Source organism: Idiotropiscis lumnitzeri, chromosome 17 (assembly GCF_059441095.1).
Source record: "Idiotropiscis lumnitzeri isolate Australia: NSW breed Sydney's pygmy pipehorse chromosome 17, RoL_Ilum_1.0, whole genome shotgun sequence".
Lineage (NCBI taxonomy): Eukaryota > Metazoa > Chordata > Actinopteri > Syngnathiformes > Syngnathidae > Idiotropiscis > Idiotropiscis lumnitzeri.
Window position 1 is genome coordinate 16,483,207 of NC_142407.1, and position 20,012 is coordinate 16,503,218.

A 20,012-nucleotide genomic window follows, 5' to 3' on the forward strand; every position below is an offset into this window, starting at 1 on the left:
GCTGTGGGTGTCAGGAATTGATTGTGCACAGTCGGCTCCCTGTTAGCCAGTCCAAATACGCAATGAATCACGAGTGCTACCTGCGCATAATGTCTCCTTTCAAAAGTAATGAATTCTAGCGACTTATTTTGATTGCTGGCTGTTAATGGCTCCTGTGTGCTCTTTGCCCTCAAATGTCACGATAAAGGTTTTACTTTCTATTTCGTTACCTAAGTCACCACGACTCGATACATCGTGCTGCAACCTAATTCCAGTAAAGTTGAATGGAACATCAATATATTTTTTACAAGCTTCTTAACAGTACCCAGTTCACGCTGGTCACTTTTCGCAGTTTGACACGAACCCAGGGAACAACGACTTGGCATTCCTCGGAACAAAGATGATGTCCGAGGGGATGCCTTGAGCAAATAAAACGGAGACGGCTCGGTGGCATCGGCTTTGTCCCGAGAAGAAACATGCCTCATATCCATTACAAGCGAGCTGACTTGAAGATATAAATGAAACTCTTTGCCGCTGCCATAATGCGACTCAGGTCATGTTTCACACCTCTCAAGCCCTCAGGATTTAAGAGGGAATGTGTTCTTTTGCAGACGGGCGGAGCGGCAAGAGTTCATCAAGGTTTGTTTGACAACTCGGCAGCAACCACCATTGATGCTGACGGACAGCAGTGTAGTCTGATATAATTACTCTGTAGAACTGATTTTCAAAAGAAAAGAAATTACAGATTTGCTACAAATCTTTTTTTTCTTCACCTAAATTCTGTTTGAACTTTTAGTACATTTAAAAATGGTCAACACCAAACGCAGTCATGTAAAAGTGACGCTTAATGTGTGCATTTATCCATTTCATTTCATTGACTTCCAGTTGTTTTCTGTCAGTGAAAGTTGTTCATCCCAACATATTTATCCATGTTGCTTGAGTTTTCGTACTTTCTGGAACAAAACCAATCTGCATGAAAACATCTCCACGACCACAATTCACACTTTGATGGAAGTAAAACTACTGCTCGGTTAGGATCGGAAGCATTTAAAGGTAATTAGCAGATTCGGTCCAACACGTGGGTCAGCGAGGTTGTTTTTACAGATGGAACAACGGCGAGGCAATGACAAAATCCAGATGGGCGAAAGGTTGGTATTTCTTTTATCCCCAACTACATCTACCCGACATTCATTAAGTTCATCCCAACTTTTATCCGCATCCAACTCTTTCTTCCGTGTTGCTTGATGTTGTCAGCCTTCGGCGCTAAGTAAACATTCCCAGGCTCATCGACTGCACTCAGAAAGCCAAACAAGCCAAAAAAAAAAAAAAGAGCATGGCGAGGAGGAGGGGCATGAGAGAGGATTTGGGGGCTGTTGGGGGGGTTGCGGCTCAGAAAAGGCGGGAAGGTCCCGCACTATTGTGGTGTCCGGTTTCTGTGTAACGTGAGTAGTGCGCCTCAATATTCGTCAGATGTGCGCAGCTGCCAGTTAAGCTGTGTTTGCTGGCCGAGGCGTCTTAATGAAGGAGGGTGCTTTTCTTTTTAGTCTGTCGGTCTGACACTGCTGGGACTTTTGCCAACAATTGGATGGCAGGCCTAGAGAGTGCCATGTGTCCCACAGATGGGCCCTCCAAATATGAAGGGACGTCATGTGCAGATGGCCACTTTCGCCGATGACGAGTTGGACGATAAGCAGTCGGGCCAAATCAACCTCATGCCGAAATGCTGCCTTGTATTTCTTTCAAGTGTACACTGATAATGTGTTGCTGTTTTTTTTTTTTTTGGGGGGGGGGGTGTAAAAGATGTAGCGCTAGCATGCAATCTCATCAGGACAGACTGTCTGTCAACAAAAGCAGGGAGTAAGTATATCTTAAACTACAAACAAGCGTCATGGCGAATATTTGTCCACGGCTCAATGCTGGGACGCATAATAAGGGAGTCGACAAAAACCGCAATTCGCTTGACACTTTTGTACAAACAATTCAAACTGTGCGAGCTGAGCGGCCAAATCCAGGAAAATAGCTTCTATATTTCCCAGCGGCACTTTCAAAGAAGAAGAATACGTTGTTCATAAATGAAGGAAAGTTTGTAACGGGCAAAACACAATCTGAGTGTTCCTCCTTCTCGTGCGTCATTTGCTATCTCAAACGCCCAAAACAAGTCTTATCTTCTCAAGGGCACATCGTATGGATTTTCCACCGTTTGCAAATGGCGCGCTAAGAATAAAAGTGTTAGAGCGGCAGGGAGGAACGTTCCGGGCGCTTCCGTGGTCCAGAGGAGGTAGTCAATACGGGAGCTACGGGAGAGAAATTCCCTCCCGGGAAGGCGTGGGATCAAACTACACAGGCAGCTGCTGCTGGATATAAAATCCCGCTCTGACATCAGACCATCTACAGAGGAGAGCGCATACACAAAAAAGCCTCGAAAAAAAAAAGCCGCACAGTCTTCGGCTTTCGGGGTAGATGTCAGCTTTGGCTTTGATTGTCCAAAAACATAGTGGGAATCATCTGAGCCGAGTCGTTAAAATAGGTCACGGCTCCGTTTTTACTGGATTGCCGATTGCGAGGGTGAACTTGTTTTATTGTCAAGCATTTTTGGCCCCCGTTTTAAACCAAACACTACAAGATGGCGTGGAATGAGAAAAAAAAACACAAAAAAAACAAAACAAGTAATACACCAATTTCATGCATCTTAGTCTTTATAGCTTCAAATGTATAAACCTTCCTTCATGCCAAACATCACTTAAGTGTTTTAGCAGCAACGCAATTTCTGTTTTTACAGTCAACCCTCCGCAAAACTGCTTCTCTCATCAGATTTCCGGAAGTATCCAGTGAAAAGTCCAATTCATTACATGCATTGCGTTTGAGTGACGTACGACAGGCTGCACTTGACGGTGGCTGTCTGTGCATCATCGCGGTGCACTCTCTTTAATGAAAACAATGAGGCAGTGCATTGGATTGCATGGCTGTCCGTCAGACGAACGGCACTAATCCCGGTGAACAACTGCGGCAAACAGCTGCACACTTCCTGCGGCGCTACCAAGGCATCCTCGGGCACTCGGCCGAGGATGCCGAGACGTGCGCAGGCGGGGTCACGGCGAGATCAGCCAATATTTACACCAGGACGATTTACTTGGTGGAATAAAAAAACGTAACTGATTAAAATGAATGGAACCAGTAGCCTTTACAAAATAGAATAATCCTAAACATCTAACTTCTTCATTTTAAAAAAAATAGCGGTACTGGGCCATACTATTCCCCTCCAGTCCAGTATGTGGTAATGCAGCATTCCAAAATGGATGTACAACAAGATTTTAAACCTAAAAGAGAATCGGACTACTTCCATGAAGGACTACCAAAAAAAAAAAAAAAAAAAAAAATCAGATGATTACTGTTGAGAGGCTGAAATGAGAGGATTTGGACAATTTAGAGTTAAATAATGGCTATTTGCTAATCGACAGAATTGTTCGAGAACAAATAAATAAAAATCAAGCCACCACTTTTCAGTCAGTAAATAACAAACCAAACTCTATCATAAAGCATTTCAAATGGGATTAATGTTCAAAAGCATTCACGTTACAAACATCCACATCTCTTGTGTATGTCACAACATGTTTTGACTCAAAAATGCTGCACTGTCAGACTCCATCCGTTGTGAACAACTGCGGCAGCATGCAGCTGTCCAACATATTTTAACGTGAATGATCTCGCTGAGCTCAGAGGCGCCCGATGAAGCATGATTTATGTGCAGGGCTTCATAATGCTGCGGCGCAAGTGCACCCGCTTTTTGCTGCGACTTTGTGTTTTGTAAATGTCACCGTGAAAGCTTTGATGCTGATTTAATGAACAGAAAAAAAAAAGGTGCCTGTAAGGCAACATGGCCATCATGTTGATGAATACCGGCCTGTGGAATCAATACAGGTCAGCATCCACTACTTTATTTTCATTTGGAATATCCACCATGTCTTTGCTTCTATGCAGGAAAAAGTAAATAATAAAAAATTTAAAAAAAACACACAAATTGTATTTAGGTAAGTGCTCCTCAAGGCCCATTAGAGTGACGACTCCGACTCCACTTTTGAATGGTTCAGCGGCTTCCTTATCAGCGGCCGGCAAGCTAATCCCAAAACAGACGGCTTTAGTCCGTCTCCGAAGGAGGTAGAAGGGAAGACGAGGATTTGGTTGTGGTAAACCTAATTAAGACAAGGCTGATAGAGTCCAAAACAGGGATTTAAGGGGGGAAATGAAGGATCAGGTGAGTGTTGTCCAATTTTGAGGGGACCTCCAGTTTACCGTTTATTTGTTTGTGGACAGTAAAAGCTGGCTTCAAGTTACGAGATGTCTGTTTTTACTGACATTTACTTTAAGAACTGCGGCTCGTGGGTCACGAAAAGGCAGGTAGGAAAAGTTATCACATGTTGCCATATGATAGAAATACCACACTGCAAGGCGGAACCTCTAAAGTCCGAAACAACACATTCTGGAATGCTGCCCATTCTTCGATTTGCTCAGACAGATATATTCGGAGAAGTCAGTGATTCCGAGAAAGACTTGATTACATACAATACAGTATTTACTAAGTTTTTGCATTTTTGCCATTTGATGATGCTCTCTCTGCTGTATTTGCTTCGTAATGACAACAACAAAGCAGAGATTTCTGTCAATCCCCCCCCCCCCCCCTTCTGTAGCCAATGGATAATAGCCCTTAATCGCCATTAATAGCATTATGGAATAAATGGACTTGAACCGACATTTAATAAGATATAACCGCGGATCGTGAGCACACAAAATAGCCAGACGTGACTCAAAGTATTTGGGAGTCCAGGGGAATATTTTGGCAGTTTGCAGTTCAGCTCATGCCAAACCTCCATCGTCAAGAAACTAAATACTGCGCTCTAATGAGACAAGGGAGTTCTGCTTTAATTCTAATTACACATCCCATGTGCTGAATTTCAAACAAGGTAGGGGGTCTGGATTATCTAGTTCCACTACTTTTCAATAATAGGCTACCGGATCATTTAAAATATATGGAGACCTAGAGAGATATGCACCCTGTTGACAAGTATCTATTGTCTTGCCACTCAGAAACAATGTGGGAATTTTAACATGTTGACAATAATTTGCAGTTTGGACACAAAAGGTCCTAACATAACATAACATCAAACAACATGAGCTTTAGTCAGAACACTCCATTGCAAACCGCAATCCCATTTCAATCACTTTTACACAACACAGTAATAAACACATGTTAAAACACATATACATACGTGTGAATAAAAAGATTAGATACACTTAAAGAGTCGGACAGATTCTAGTGACGTATTACAAGTTGACCAGGTGATGACTCGTGACTCTTCATGTTTCTAAACTGTCTCTACTACTAGGTTTGGACCGTAATAATATAGATTGTTGTCATTATTTAACAAAAATATGAGCAACATTTGGGAAAACAGTTTTTTTTTTTTTTGTGATACTCGATGATAAAGTTCCAAGCTGCGTATTAGCATCTTAATTGACACTCTATCAAGGTCGTTAATTAAACACACCTTTAAAGCCTTTGACACCAGCGTGACTTTCAGGAGTTTTAAAACTATTGTTTTCGAAATAAATTAAGAAAATTTACACGGGCATGTTGTATAAAGTGTATATCAATGAAATACACGTTAATTATCATTCATATTAACTGCGCAATCGAGGGGGCGACATGACGCCAACAAGTTAGCCCCGCGCGCGCGAGATAATACAGAACAGCGTCCTTTCAAAAGTCAGCGCAAGTATACCTCGAAAATGAAAAAGGCGTCAATAGTTGATTTCAACTCACCGCAACACGCGTGAAGAAAGAGAAAGAGACAGAAAAACGCTCTTCGTTGCTGGAGAGTCATGTCGTCCGTCGATGCTCGCAGTATCCAAGCTGCAAACTAAATCAAGTGCGCAGGAGAGCAAGAACAAGTTGACTGCAAGCCCGAAACGCACCCCCGGAGAGGAAGGAGGGGGGGGGGGGGCGTGGAGGAGACACGATTTAAAAGGGAGACGCACAGAAAGGAGACGCGGGAAGAAAGAAGGACACAGGATTGAAGGAAATAAGGACACGAGTGAAGGAGGCAAGAATGAGCGAAGATTAGAGAAGTAAACGAGATTAGCAAAGGAAACACATTTAGGAGACAAGGTGATGAGGAAAGGGCGTAAGTATCAGTGAAGGGGGCAAAATTGAGTGAAGATGATGAGAGGAGGGATGGAGATCAGCAAAGTGACACAAGTGAAGGATATAAATAAAGGAGGCAAGGAGATGAATGACGGAGACATAAATGAGTGAAACAGTTGAGTGGAGGAATAATCTCAAATCAACTGTATTTATAAAGCACTTTAAGACCGCTTTATGCAAAGAAGGCACCTTAAGGAGATGAGTAAAGGAGGCAAGAAATTGTGAGGGGGCCAACATTGAGTGAAAGAGACAAGGAAACAAGCCAAGTGACACATGAACAAGACAAGAAAAGCAAACAAGGGAATGAGCCGAGAAAACACGACACAAGAAAATGAAAAAAGAAAACACATGACAGAAGACGAGAGATGGACAGAGATTGTGAAGGCGCTGAATGAAGAAGGCGAACTTTAGGGGGACAAGTGAAAAAATACATTGAGGAAGCAGACTAGCGAAGGAGACAAGCCGAGGCCACAAAATTGAGACCAGATTGAGGTTAAGGAGAAAAATGAGGTTTGGAGTCTCTTTGGGAGGTCTTCTTTGGGCTTTTGTGTGTGTGTCCTCGCGTGTGTGTGTGTGTGAGTGGGGGTGTGCGCGCGTGTGTGTGTCTCAAAGATTTTATCATGTCCTAATTTACCACATCATCGAAATCCTCAAGGTCCAATTCCTTATCACCATCCCTCAACCTAAATCACATGCACTTCGAAATAGCTTATCATTTCTTGTTTGTATTCTAATGAATGGATTTCTTTATCAGAATAGAATTATAAATGTAAGATGAAATGAATGAATACAAGAAAATCCTCTGATAAGTTGTTGAGAGTCCTTCCTGTTAAACCTTTGGGCACATGTGGAGACGAACTACAAATTGTGTTCATTCGTTCACAAACTAGATATAAAAACTATGATTTGACCTATTGCCTTTTACAACAACAGTAAATCGTAGTCACACATAAAAAAAGTTCATCAAACATTGTGGAATCATAAAATAAATGTAAATACAATTGCGCGTCGCTCATAGATCAGCTCATCGTGTGACCTGGGCGCGTCTCATTGCTTCAGGCTAAAAACGTTGACTCCTCCTTTGAAGTCGTTGCTCCCAAATGATGGATCGCTCCCATTTTTGCATTTCAGAGCTTCAAAAAAAAAAAAGAAAGAAATCAACCACAATCTGTTGTGACTCGCTACTGGAGACAAAAACACTGAAATAATAGAGACAAGGCGACAACAAAGAAGAATTCAAGACTTAAATGCTTGCTTGTGTTATTTCAGCATTTAATCGCTCAGACCAGATGACAGGCAAACATACATTCTTTTGGCCGCCAGAAATAAAGAGCCAACATCAGCGTGAATCTGACAGTGATTAGCGCGGACCTTTTTATCTCCCCCCAAAACACACCCTCACATGTGAGACAGGAGCGCTCCGGCCCGCGACACACTTTTGAGACTTGACTTGCGCGTCAACTACATTTGGCGTAAATGGGAAGACGAAGCAGGAAGTATTTGGTTACACCGGAGCCACCTTTGCTACAACAGCTGCAACGGGGAAGCTTCCGGGGATCAACCCCAACCCACCAACCTCTCAACTCCTACCATCACCCCCAGCTGTCCACTCACCCTCACACGAACCCCTTCACCTGCCGCCATCATGGAACATTTACGGCTTCGTGGCTCGGCTCACTAAAAGCCGCGTCATTTCGGGGTTGTCGAGGGGACACAAAATATAATTCAAAGAAATCAAATATCAATCTGCCCGGTGGCATTTTTAGATGGAAAAAAATGGTGCAGCGCCACTGCCCAGTACTCAGTAGGCTCCATGACCCCAAAATAGACAGTGCCTTCTAAATTTCCGATGACAGCAACAAATGAGACGTGCCCCAACAAAATGAATGTGCCTCAATCTTTATAAGACCGAGTTCCGAATCCGACAACAGCGACGTACATCGGGCTTGGAATGCACTCTAGCCTACAACTAAACGACACTAGCAAGAGCAGAGCCGAGCCCCCATGGGAACACGGGCAGAATTTGAAAGAACTCATGTAGAGAGATGTCGGCCAGCATTGCATAAGAAGGTAGCTACATCGGTAGCAATAAAAGTACGTGACAAAATGAGGTCAGTAAGATAGATAGATAGGTAGGTAGTTAGGTGATGACCACAGAGAGATCAAATAAGTCGAAAAGGACTCCTTAGTGTCGTGTCAGTAGGTAGGTAGGTTCGTATTTGGGATGAATGGTCAGTAGATCACAAGTCTGGGTAAAGTTCTGCAAATGGACTTGATCATTCAATTGGGAAGCTTTGTCACGACTGGAAACTGTTACGCAATAGCAGGAGCACTTAGTTCGAGTGATTTCACGTCCCGGCCAAGCGGTCTACAAAGCAAGCCAGCACCAGAAAAGATCACGTGTGTGAAAGTGCATGTTGCACCTCGTCATCGGGGACTATTTGCTTTGGAGTCTCTCTCCACAGCCAAATCTCTTTTCAGGCTGCATGCCTGCTCATAAACGGGTTTTTCATCTACTGGCACTTGCACACGCCCACTAACGTCTTCGTTGTTATCAACAGCACACAATCGTCTTTTGTTTTTGTTTTTTTTATACACAACTAAATGTAGGTTACTCTTTACACAATTTGCTAGAGGCAGACCTTTTTTTTTTTTCAAGATGCTGTACGTGCTCGGCCGGCGCACGCGGGGCACACAGATTGGGGGCAGAGCGCTTGGCTGCGGGGGTGCCAGACAAAGTCGAGGACGGTGGTCATCAGAAGGAAAGACGAGCGGGAAAGACGCTGACAATTAAAGCAGATTTATGTCTGTAATATCGAAAAGCCAATGACTTTGAACGACGACAAAGCCCGCTGGCCAAAACGGGAGAGGAAGGAGTGAAGAGATCATTATTTTAGTGTCACTTTTATGGTTTCAATTGTGTAACACAAACAAGACTAAATTGCTAGAGTGGGTGTATGGTACCCACCTGAGACTGCAATTGTAATTTCCAGATTTGGTTTTTTTATTACATTGTTTATGATTTGGGGCAAGTGGAGCAGTTTCCCGTTGGAAATGTATTCAACTTTATTTCGTTAAAATGTTTCTTAACTTATATGTGCAACATTTTTTATTTAAGTCCAGTTGTTTATTTTCCTTTATTTAACAATTGTGTTCAACAGATCAACTTTATTACTACTTTCCATTTTCTCCAGGAGAGGAACCACGTGAGGAGTGCCCCATCACTCAAGAGTATTGTGCGCGCGTGTTTGTGCAAGCTTTCGAGGGCATAAATGGGTTAACAGCCTTAAGGGGGAAGGGAGGAAAAGCGTACGTACCCCGGCGTCATCGCTCAGGTCTCGTGACAGCGTCCGCCGTGGAGGCCACCATCACGTTAGTGCTGACTGCCACTCCCAAAGACGGTCGTCATGGCCACAAGACACCGTAATGAAGTCATGCATCAACGACGTGTTCAGGACATTCTGTTGTCAATGTTAAGAAAAAATAAATAAACGTGGCTTGGGACCCTGGTGGCCCAAACATACACAATTATTTTTTGGGATGGAAAGAAGGGGCCAGCGAATCTGTCGGATGAATAAAAATAAAATTAAAAAAATATATATTTTCAATATATAAACATATATAAATTTGACTTACATTGTTAATCATTTACCATCCATCAATTTCATAAGCAAATACATTTGAAGTGAGGCTAAATCAATAATTCATGTCAGCCGGTGGCCCATACTTTGCGTGACGCGATGGAATCTGTTGAGTACTCACATGAGCAGGACGCCGCAGCCACGTTTATGTATTTTGCTACACTTTGGCATGTGGACGTCCTCCAAGGAGGAAATTTGAACTTAACTCCATCCAGGCCTGCACGGTCAAACGAAAACCACCCGTGAAATGCTTGGTGGTTCATTCAGGATGCAGACATGACTTAAATGAAAGAAAGAAAAATGTCCTACACAATGTATAGCACTGCACGGAGTTTAAAAAAACGCTTCAATGGCAAAATGTAAAATATTCTGTGATGCTGGAATGTAGTCTGTACCCATCTGCCTTCTGAGTGGCCACTCAAACATGACATATATTCTTTTGATGCGTGAACTTTCACTGAAGTTCCGCATGAGACAACATGCCATGACTGTTATTGGGTGGCAAAGGAGGACGCCTAACGAAGGTCATGTTTGGAACTTGCAACCCCCCCTTGTAACTTGATTGACAACCCCAGGTGAGGTCACCGCCGCCTTAGCACTCAATCATCCCATCACATTCAGAGCTGTGGAGATCCCATTGGGTGTTAATGTTGCGTGCCACATTTGGAAACAAAAGAGCACCTTTTATGCTGGAGAGGTTTTAAGCTTTTTATCGCCAATTCCAGTTCACCGTCACCGTCACACTAAACATTAAACAAACAGAATTACACATTGAGAAGTTGACCAAACACAGCAGAACGTTGTCGGATGAAGTTCCACGAGCTTGAAGCTAACGCACAAAGCAAAACGAAAATCTAGGAGATGGTCAATTTTTTTGCACGCCCCCAAGTTTTGACTCGGCGGACCCCAGTTTGAGAAGTGCTGGTCTGAAGGCTTGGCTGTGCAAGACAGCACAGCCATCAAAAATGCTAGGTGGTGTCGCTAGGGGAGACCGGTGCTTTGCGACAATGGCTGCAGTGAAGACAGCCTGGACACAAAAATTCACGTGTACGCCATTTAAGACAAAGTCTTGTTCCGAGTGTCTTCACAATTCTTGAGTGTATTGTAAATAATTGAAGAATTGGAAACCTCTAAGCTTGCGTTCTGGAAATTAATCAAATGTTTTACCAATTTTCAAGTCTGGATAAATGCAGATGGTCATGTGGTTTTGAATTCTTTGGAGAATGATGTCAAGCAGGGCCCGGCGTGTTCCAGCCACAAACTCAATCTCAATGCACCTGATACACGGCGAGCTGCGCACGGCGGGAGACTCCGATGCATTTAGACCGTTTTGTATGCGGGCGGGCGAGAGGAAAAAAATGCTTTGTGATTAATTTTCTCGCGGCTCAGAGCAATCGGCCATCTGGTCCAAAAGAGCTCGTGCGGAGCGTGTGGGAGTGGAGCCGCTCATGCACTTTATTGTCTCGCTGTTCATCAGGCGGACCCTCAGGGCCAAGCATACCCGATATGTGGGTCAAGGACTACGTGGGACGAAGGATGATTTCGATATTTACCTTGTATATGAATACAGTACATGGATAACTTAATAAACATTTGACTCCAAATAAACAGATACATTTATGATCTTTATTGATGAACATATTCACCGTGTATTCTTTTTTTTTTACCTGATCCTGCGCTTATTTGTGTTTTGTTTTTTTTCAGAACAGTTTTTTCATGACAATTCTAAGGGAATGTTTATTTTCTCGATTTGCGTTTGTCCTCAGTGCCTGTCCCCACGCACGGCCACTGTACTTGGCATCTTCACAGAGGATGAAGAATGCATGCCTGTGAGTTGCATAAGATTGTCTGTCTACATGTTTTGCTCCACCGTTTGTGTTCAAACATCCATTGCGGCAAGGGTCATACCGTGACTGATGCTATTCTTAAGACAGCCTAGAAGCGTTTCGTGAAGTGAAGTTATTGGATGTGGTTGTTATACTATTGCACGACTGGATTTTCTCTATTATTTTTCTTCATGAAGTTGCATGTGATGCAGTTTTGAAAAAAACAATTCACTTCAAATATAAAGCTGTATAATTATTTTTACGATTTAAAATAAAATACTTGAGAATTTTAATCACAAAGTTCCAGCATCGAAGTAGAGTGCTTGTTGTGCATCCTGAAACGCGGAATGCTTTATCATGCAATCATTTCATCATTTCCATGAGCTGTTTATAGTTTAATAACACGATCTTAAAAAATTAAGTTAGTGCGACAAAGCCTGCTCCAAAATGCAGTTTGATGGTTCAACAAGAGGTAAAAAAAAATCCTTCCTGTCTGAATTTGGTGGTTGCTATGGCAACCCGCAGTGTGCAATCAGCTCCGCTGAATCGTCGGGGGTCGGTTAGGTGGGGTGCCCTGCTGGGGCCTACTGCCTTAAATAAAGATGAATTCTCTTTTTTCCTGCACTCGTCGGGGGCCATGAAGGTTTCAGTCTCATTAGACAAGTGGATGCAATCATGCCCCCCTCCCCCTTATTAAAGGATGCAGATTGCATTGTGCTCTGCTCACAGTTCACCTTACTGCGAGTCTGGCCTGCTGCTGTGGGACTTGATTTGCTAATGAGGGAGGCGTTCGTAGCATTAACACTTGTTTTCTAGAGCGCCTCATTTGACTCAAGCATTTAGCAAAAATGGATGAATGCATGATGACACCCATCACCTCTCGTTGGCATCATTAGAAGCATTTAACTTGGATAAAATCCTCAGAGGGGCATGGTGAATTTAAGGAAATTAACACTCAAACAGATATGTATCACGTATTATGATTGTCATTTGTGTTTTGTTTTGTTTTGTTTTCAAGAGGTTCTTCTAAAGATGTATTGACAATGGCGGGTCTTTGATTGAACTGCAAGAGCTTACTTGCACAGACAAAAAAATGTGCAGAGCACGGCCATTACAGGAGGGCGCGGTCAAGGGCGACCTTGATCGAACAGTCATCATCTCTTCATTATCCAAGCTCCTTATCCACATAAGGGCGGCAGGCGTCCTGGAGCCTATCCCAGCGTTCTTCCGTAAGGTGCGAGACGTCTTTGATTTACTTAGAATGAAGTGGTGTGTCCGAAGACTTTTGTCCACATAGCGCACGGATTCTGATCCTCTTCTTAATCAAAGCCTCCTCTCAGTCCCCTTCTGGGCTTCACTTCTTCCTTCTTCTCCTTTAATCATCCCCGCGATAGAAGCTTATCACATCCCAGAGGAAGTGAGTGCGCCTGACCCGCTCCAGATAACAAGCCTCCCCGGTGGACGAGCTGCTCACGCCCCGATGGTGAGGCTCTTTATCTGTCTCCTGCAGGGAGGCCAGTTAGCCCAACGGCAGAGGTGCGAAAAAGCTCCGGCCCGGTCAGTGCCGTAGTCATTAAAAAATATATATATTATTATGAACGTACACAAGGATGCTGCCGCTAGATAAAATGTCCCCAAGTCCAAATATGATGATGAAGACATGAACGTACTATGCTGACGTGAGTAGTGGTGCTTTATTTAGATAAAAGTAGTTATATGGCACCTTCTTGATGCCAATGACAGATGCTGAAGTGATTTATGTTGCTTCATTTAGATAAAAGCAGTGCTTTGCCCATCAACGTGGTACATTTGGGTGCTTAGGAACTTGTTAAAAGTGAATTGAGCCACTTAATTTAGACAAAAGTGGTGCTCTGGTGCCATCTCAAGACAAATTAGTGTTAAGGACCAAGATTGAAGTTTATTGTGGAGGTTTATTTAGACAAAAGTGGTGCTTAAGTGCCATCGAGGTGCAAACAAAATGTCTAAAATTCTTGATGAGCTCCATTTAAACAAAAATAGTGCTTTGATACCATCTCAAGGCATTTTGTTGCTGAGGAACTACGTTGAAATAAATTGAGGCGCTGTTTTTCGAACATGAAGTCGAGCTTTGGTGCCAGCTCGGTGGCAAGAAACTTTTTCAAAGTGAATTGGGAGGTTCCATTTGGACAAAAATAACGCGTTGCCCCCCCATCTTGTGGCAACTAAACGTTTTTCTTTCTATTACTCCCGGGTAGTCATGATATATGACACCGACAAGTAAAAACTGAAATAAATGGAATCCCAAAGAAATTTTGTCCCTCGTTTATAAAAGAAATTTTTTTACTCACAAGACAAAGAGCAAGTGTGATTACTTCATATGCAAGTAAGCAATTCAACTTACTGTACTTGCACCTTTAACATTTGCCCCACGAAGCTGTGGTGCAAGCTTATGTTGATTTTCAATGAAACAAACTATAGCTTATCATATTGACCTACATATTGGATTGTTGAAAATGCTAAAGGTGAACAATCCTTAGGCTTTTAAAAAAAAACACATTTTGGCAGGGCCCCCTCCCCATCCCCTACATACAGTTTTGTCCTTGGGCTCCTCATTCCCCTTGCAGCTTCTAATGAGGCACATGAAAGAGGAGCGAACTGGCACAAGAGAATCCCCCCCCCCAACCTCGCCCTCCAGTCCTAACGCATACATTCACGTATTCCTTTTTTTCCCTCCCCTGCTCCTTCTTCTGGAGGTTTCGCCGCAGCAAATTGGGCGTAAAGCTGCTTTTCATTTTAAACTTTCAGCTGTGGTTTGCCTGTGATCTTACGGCACCCCTTTTCTCGCCCTCGTTTCATGTCTTTGTGTCGAGAAAATGTTTCAATCGCACAGGAATATGTCCACATATAAATGTGTGTGCACCTTGTTGCAGGTGCTTGGAAAATGAGCATTCCAAATTTAATAAATGACTCACAAATTCAAATAGTTTTTTGCTAATCATCTGCTTGGAGATAACTGCAAAAAAAAGGAAGATGGCTGAATTGTTTTTCAATGAAATTGTGAAGCAGTGTCTCAATGGCGCCATCTTTTGGACATCTTAGTACACTACATTTAATTTCAAATCACAGTTAGGAAGGGATCCAGAAACCCATGGCGACTTGGGTGTCGTCCTTTTTTTTCTTACGGTTTTTGAGTTTATTGTTTGATATTTGTGACCTCCAAGCGGTTTACAAACTATTGACTATAATTATGAGTTGACATTCTGAGGAGTGGTCAGGACCATCATTCAGGATGACCTCTCACGCCAACGACTGAAAAATGATTTACACATGGACGGACATATTCCAGAAACAATCGCATACCACTGGGCACACAACTCACAACAAAAGTTGCTCTCATATACTGCTACAAAATTCACTCTCACATTCAACTGAAAATGCTTTTACACAATACTGAGAGACTGTCAAAAAAAACAAAAAAAAAAACATGTACTGCTGAAAAAACTGCAACTAAAATGCACATTTCAGCATCTGAAAGGAGTGCTTATTCTATTATTATATGTGAGCATTTCAAGTGTACATGATATCATTTTAGGACATATGATGGCATTTTTCTTGGCTATGTTATATGAGAGTTTAGCATCCTGTGAGAGCGTTGCAGCACGACGTGAGTATTTCTTTTGTGAAGAGAGAATTTCAGAAGCATGCGTTTCACTTTTGTACCATGCGTGTGTGCTCGGGAATGACTAACTTTGTTGGCCATGAGAGCGTTCTGCGAGAGTACTGAGAGTGTGAGCAGTGTGTCAAAGGCAATTCTGAATTTAGATGATGAACTTGGTACCTCATGTTTGAGGCATTCAGAATCCCGCCCTGCCCGCCCCACAGAAAAAGATGAAAGTATCGAATTGAGTACAACTTCGGTCAAGCTGCCTTGGGAGAGCACTGCATTTATTCGGCTGGTTTTGAAGGCAAATAACACGTTTTCCTCTGCGCGCACGGTTTTGTCACAAATCCTGAGTGATACCGATGAATCACATCCAGAGTACGCACGCTTGTGTAACGTTCTCCTCTAACCTACTAGCAATTGTGTCACCCCCGGAGTGACAACACAAGGGCAGCAGATTAGCGTAAGAGTAAAATGGAGGTAGAAACGCTGAAGTCCTACAAGGACTTGTGCTTATCTTGGTTCATCATGTACTTGTGGTAGACCACCCCCAGCGTGGTGAAGAAGTTGCCCAGGAACAGAGTCATGTAGGAGCAGCCGCACATCGCCACCTCGACCACAAAGAGCACAATTTGGTTTTAAAATGCGTTTCAATCGAGCAGATTGGAAGGTGAATGGGTTGGACTGCACACCTGCCACTCTTTGCACTCCGGTAGCTGGAACATCTTGAAAAGTGTGACGCCGTTGTACAGCTGCCAGAACTGTCAGGGGGAGGAACACAAACAGGCTTCATTTTTGTTGCATTTAAATGGGATGTATGAAAAATGAAGCTGGTGAAACAAAGACTAATTACACATGGTGTACTTTAAGCGAGCACATAACGTTGCCTGCTCGCTTAATGCTAACACAGAAGAGAAAAGGCCACGCAAGGGCTCATGAATAGCAACACAAATAGACAAGGACACAATACTCACAGGCATGTATACTTTATGCACTGCAATGAATGACCAACATAACCGCTGCGTACTGAGTTCTGTCTGTATTATACTGCCCCCCTGTGGCCGTGGCGCGGATATCGGAAAGAGCAGCACAACGTTCACGGAATTCAAGCAAAAACTGCAGCGTTTCCATTTGATCGATATGTGTCATTGTTGTATGCTTTTAAAAAGTACAATATTAAAGAGTTCTATTTTCCTCATTACAAAACATGTGAAAAGTCGCTTCCGGTTTATTTCCTGGTCTGGAAGAGATCAATGGCATTTTTGTTCATCTTCATGTGGAGGGATGATTTGAGAGACAAGGCGAATACTGCATAGTCAGGGGACAAATTAAACTTGAATCTCAAGGCACCACTTTAGCATAAACGTCAATTCTTTTCAGAGAGCCGTGTAAATTCAACTCACTTGACCGAAGAACAAGAACGGCAGCAGGAAGGTGAGCCCTCGCCACATCCACGACTGGAAACCCTCTGAAGTAACACAAAAAACAAATAAGAAACGTGAACCGAGAAATCAAAACAAATTCCTGGATAAGATGGATGGACGGATGACAGAACAAGAACGGCGGGAGATACATTTCAAGTAAGGATGTTGCGATACATCACATAGCCTGTGTTCTACGACTGAATATTGAAAAAAATGGAAACAGGAAGAAATACGATTCCATGATGGAAGAATTTGAACCAAATTCTTTTTTTTCCAAATAAATTAAGAGTAGCCGTTTGGATGCAAACGCGTTTCTTCTTTTGAATGCATGTGCCAAGGTATCGGCAAATACTGAATGGGAATTAGGTGCAAATATGGGACACTCACCGACAGTGAGGTCCATGTTGTGTCGTTCTCCGAGGGCTCGTAGTCTGTACAAGCAGCCACTTTGGTAGTAATACTGTAAAAACTGAACAAAACCTACAGAGTGGAGAGAAGACCAATCACACGGAGTAGTGTAGTCTGAAGGTCCAAGTCAAATAGTTCATGGTGTGGCGCGCTTTACTTTGGTACAAGCAGTAGGAGAGGAACTGGTTCCGAAACATTTGGTACAGAGTCCCCTCGGGCCTGCGAGCGGGGACGGCAAATATGTTAGTGGGGGGGCGGGAGAACATTGGACTTGAGAGAGGTGGACTCAGCACAGACTCACCACGTGAGCATGACTCCAGACAGGAAAGTTGACACGTAGTGATGGAACACCCACCAGCCTCGGATCCTGAAAGCGGATGACAGTGAGGCGCCAAACAGCTGCTTTGCACATTATTGGGACAACATGACAAATGGGAGTTAGCGGTTGATTTTCTCCACTCATTGTCCATGATGGTCACAGGCACCAGAACTAAGCGAACAATACACGTGCTTATGCGCGTAAAATTGAGTAATTGAGAAGTAAAACAAAACAAAATCATGTATTGACCTTAGGGGGAAGTAACAATTTAATTTACAAAAGTATATAAAATATCAAACTGTGCATTAAAAGCAACTACACAATAGACAAAACACATTAAGAGTCATGTGTTAGTCGCTAACGGTGTCGTGATTCCCTCGATGGACGCTCAATTGTGAACATGAACGTAATATCATATGTGAATATAGAATCATGCACCTCGAGCCGTTGTTGATGAGGATGCTCTCGCGGATGGTGAGCGTGCAGTAGTACCACACCAGGAGGAAGTTGAAAAGGGCGTCTAACGCTCTGAGAGAAAAAAAAAACAAAAATGAAGTTGGAGCTAGTGCTCGCGCCAACAGCGTGGTTACATTACTTTCACACTTGGCATGAGAGAACGAGAGCAGCATAACGACGGCGCCACCGTACCACTTACCTGTAGCTGAATAAAAAGCGACACATGAAGGAGAAGAGGAAGAGGATGACCGTGAGGACCAGCTTAAATTTCTCATATTCGTCTTTGTAGGCAAATCTGTACAGCAGAGAAGAGGTTGAAGACGTTAGCGTGAGTGCTGGAAGACGGTCACCATGACGACAGGTGGGGGGGACACCTTACTTGGACTGTTTATTCAGAAGCGTGACGTTGACATTTCCTAAAACAAGAGTGAGGTATAGCCTGAAATGGGGAAAGTAGTCATTCAATAAAGTGACGTAATAGGTGGTATAGCGGTCCCTTGACCTCCACGAAAACAAAAAGGGTGGGCCAGTTTTTTGTGGGGGGCCAAGACATAGAACGAAGGGAATCAAACCCGTTTTTCTTCGGCAGAAAGGCTTCCATCTCACAAAAGGCATCGGCTCGTTCGCTGATCGCCACCTGGATGTCGGCGATGGAGTCCACTTCCTCGGGACTTAACTTTTGCTCTGGGTGCTTGGTTTTGCATCTAAAAATAGAAAAGAGCTTGTGAGAGCGCACAATGTTTTGTTCCGTTGCGTGTCGGTGTTCAGTTAATGAACATACTGTTCAAGCGATGACGAGAGCTCTTTCAACTTCTTCCGGTGACGTGAGATGGCAGAAGTGCAGCTGTTTTGCAATTTGGTGACCTCCTCGAGCTTCACTCTGTACAAACGATGTGTGTCCTGAGGACCAAACTGACCATTATTACTATTGTAAAGGCACACTTTGATCCATCAATTTTCTATAGCCCTTGTCCTGGGCTTGAAAGGTAATCGTAAATACAGTACACCACCAAATGCAATCACAAAATACTTATCTATAATACGAAGATCCTTTTCCACTCATTTTACAACATGACCATTAAAATTAAATGGTTTCATATTATTCGACTTTGAGAAAATGTGCTCATTCATGCACCTGTGGCGAAGACTCTTGTGACTTCTGCTAACAACCCAGGCTAAATTGAGCTCCTCCCAAACATCAAAAGATATTCGCCTCTCAGTCAAGATTCAACAACTTCCTGCGATCAGACTGGAAGTGTGCATGTTTGAACATGACCGGACTGAGCTCAATTCATGATTTAAACTATTCTAGAGGGGAGTTACGACAAATATTTACTGTTAATACGACCAGTAACTCAGATTTACGTACATTCGGTTTACGTCGCCGGTTTAGGAATGTAACACCGTCGTAAACCGAGGACCTGGGTCAAATGTAGCGTGTAGCTGCGGTTTTTTTTTTTTACTTTTAACGTCATTTGAGGTCTTGTAGATTTTATTCCTACTTATCATTACAGTAGCGTTATGGCACAAACTCAAGCGGCTAATGAGAAAGGTCATCTTCAAACATAAGGACGGCGGCGGCGCTCCTCCTAGCTAGCCTCGGGGCTCCCTCTGTTGACGTCTGACTATAGTATAAAGTGTACAACTAACAAACGATGACAAGAACTCACCTGAATTTGTTGATAGTCCTTATCTAAATCTCCCCACTCGCGCAAACACTCCGACACGCCAGTCGGACTGAACAACATTTCGGACGTCGGTGGGGAAACGTCCAGTCGTGGCAGTAGTTGGGAAAGTGGGCACTGGTTAACAGTTGCTGCCTGGTGTGAAGTAACTCATTCAAACTAAAATTAGTTCTGGTTTTGTCTTTCAAAATAATATCAGGCAGCCCCCTCCTACTCAAAGTTTTTTTTGTTTTTTTTGCCATTTTAGAGTCAAAACACAGCGTAGAAGGTAATAATTAATATCACAATCCCGCTCACGCCTGTAAGAAATTGCGTTTTCTTCGGTTGTTTTCTTCGTATAGTTGAACGAATCTGAAAAAAATGTTTTAACTTCCGTTAATGGTAGAAAGTAAAGATAACTTCACAGACTGTCAAAATCGTCTAGTGAGTGACGTC

General features: G+C 43.1%; 2 protein-coding genes across 4 annotated transcripts in view; both read right to left on the bottom strand.

Moving 5' to 3' along the window:
- The window catches only part of mcama (melanoma cell adhesion molecule a), a 30,071-nt gene extending 19,896 nt beyond the window's left edge, over nucleotides 1–10,175 (bottom strand). The window contains exons 1-2 of one of the 3 annotated variants that reach the window (XM_088279237.1): nucleotides 9,941–10,175; nucleotides 9,496–9,639 (exon numbers count right to left, since the gene is read on the bottom strand). Coding sequence is in view for 2 of the 3 variants with exons in the window: in XM_088279236.1 (XP_088135362.1) it covers nucleotides 5,798–5,858 (61 nt within the window). In the remaining variant the exon portion in view is untranslated. Of the gene's footprint in view, nucleotides 1–5,797; nucleotides 5,980–9,495; nucleotides 9,640–9,940 lie in introns of those variants that run through there. The other 2 variants (XM_088279236.1, XM_088279235.1) reach the window with 2 other exon arrangements.
- Nucleotides 10,176–15,537: 5,362 nt separating this feature from the next.
- tmem120aa (transmembrane protein 120Aa) lies at nucleotides 15,538–19,727 on the bottom strand. The gene is made up of 12 exons (XM_088279238.1): nucleotides 19,563–19,727; nucleotides 18,674–18,792; nucleotides 18,465–18,596; nucleotides 18,272–18,331; nucleotides 18,092–18,187; nucleotides 17,875–17,964; nucleotides 17,419–17,484; nucleotides 17,275–17,336; nucleotides 17,097–17,189; nucleotides 16,689–16,753; nucleotides 15,978–16,046; nucleotides 15,538–15,896 (listed from the first exon to the last, which is right to left on the bottom strand). The coding sequence occupies exons 1-12, from the start codon at nucleotides 19,638–19,640 to the stop codon at nucleotides 15,783–15,785; spliced, it is 1,044 nt and encodes a 347-aa protein (XP_088135364.1). The 5' UTR covers nucleotides 19,641–19,727; the 3' UTR covers nucleotides 15,538–15,782.
- Nucleotides 19,728–20,012: the final 285 nt, after the last annotated feature.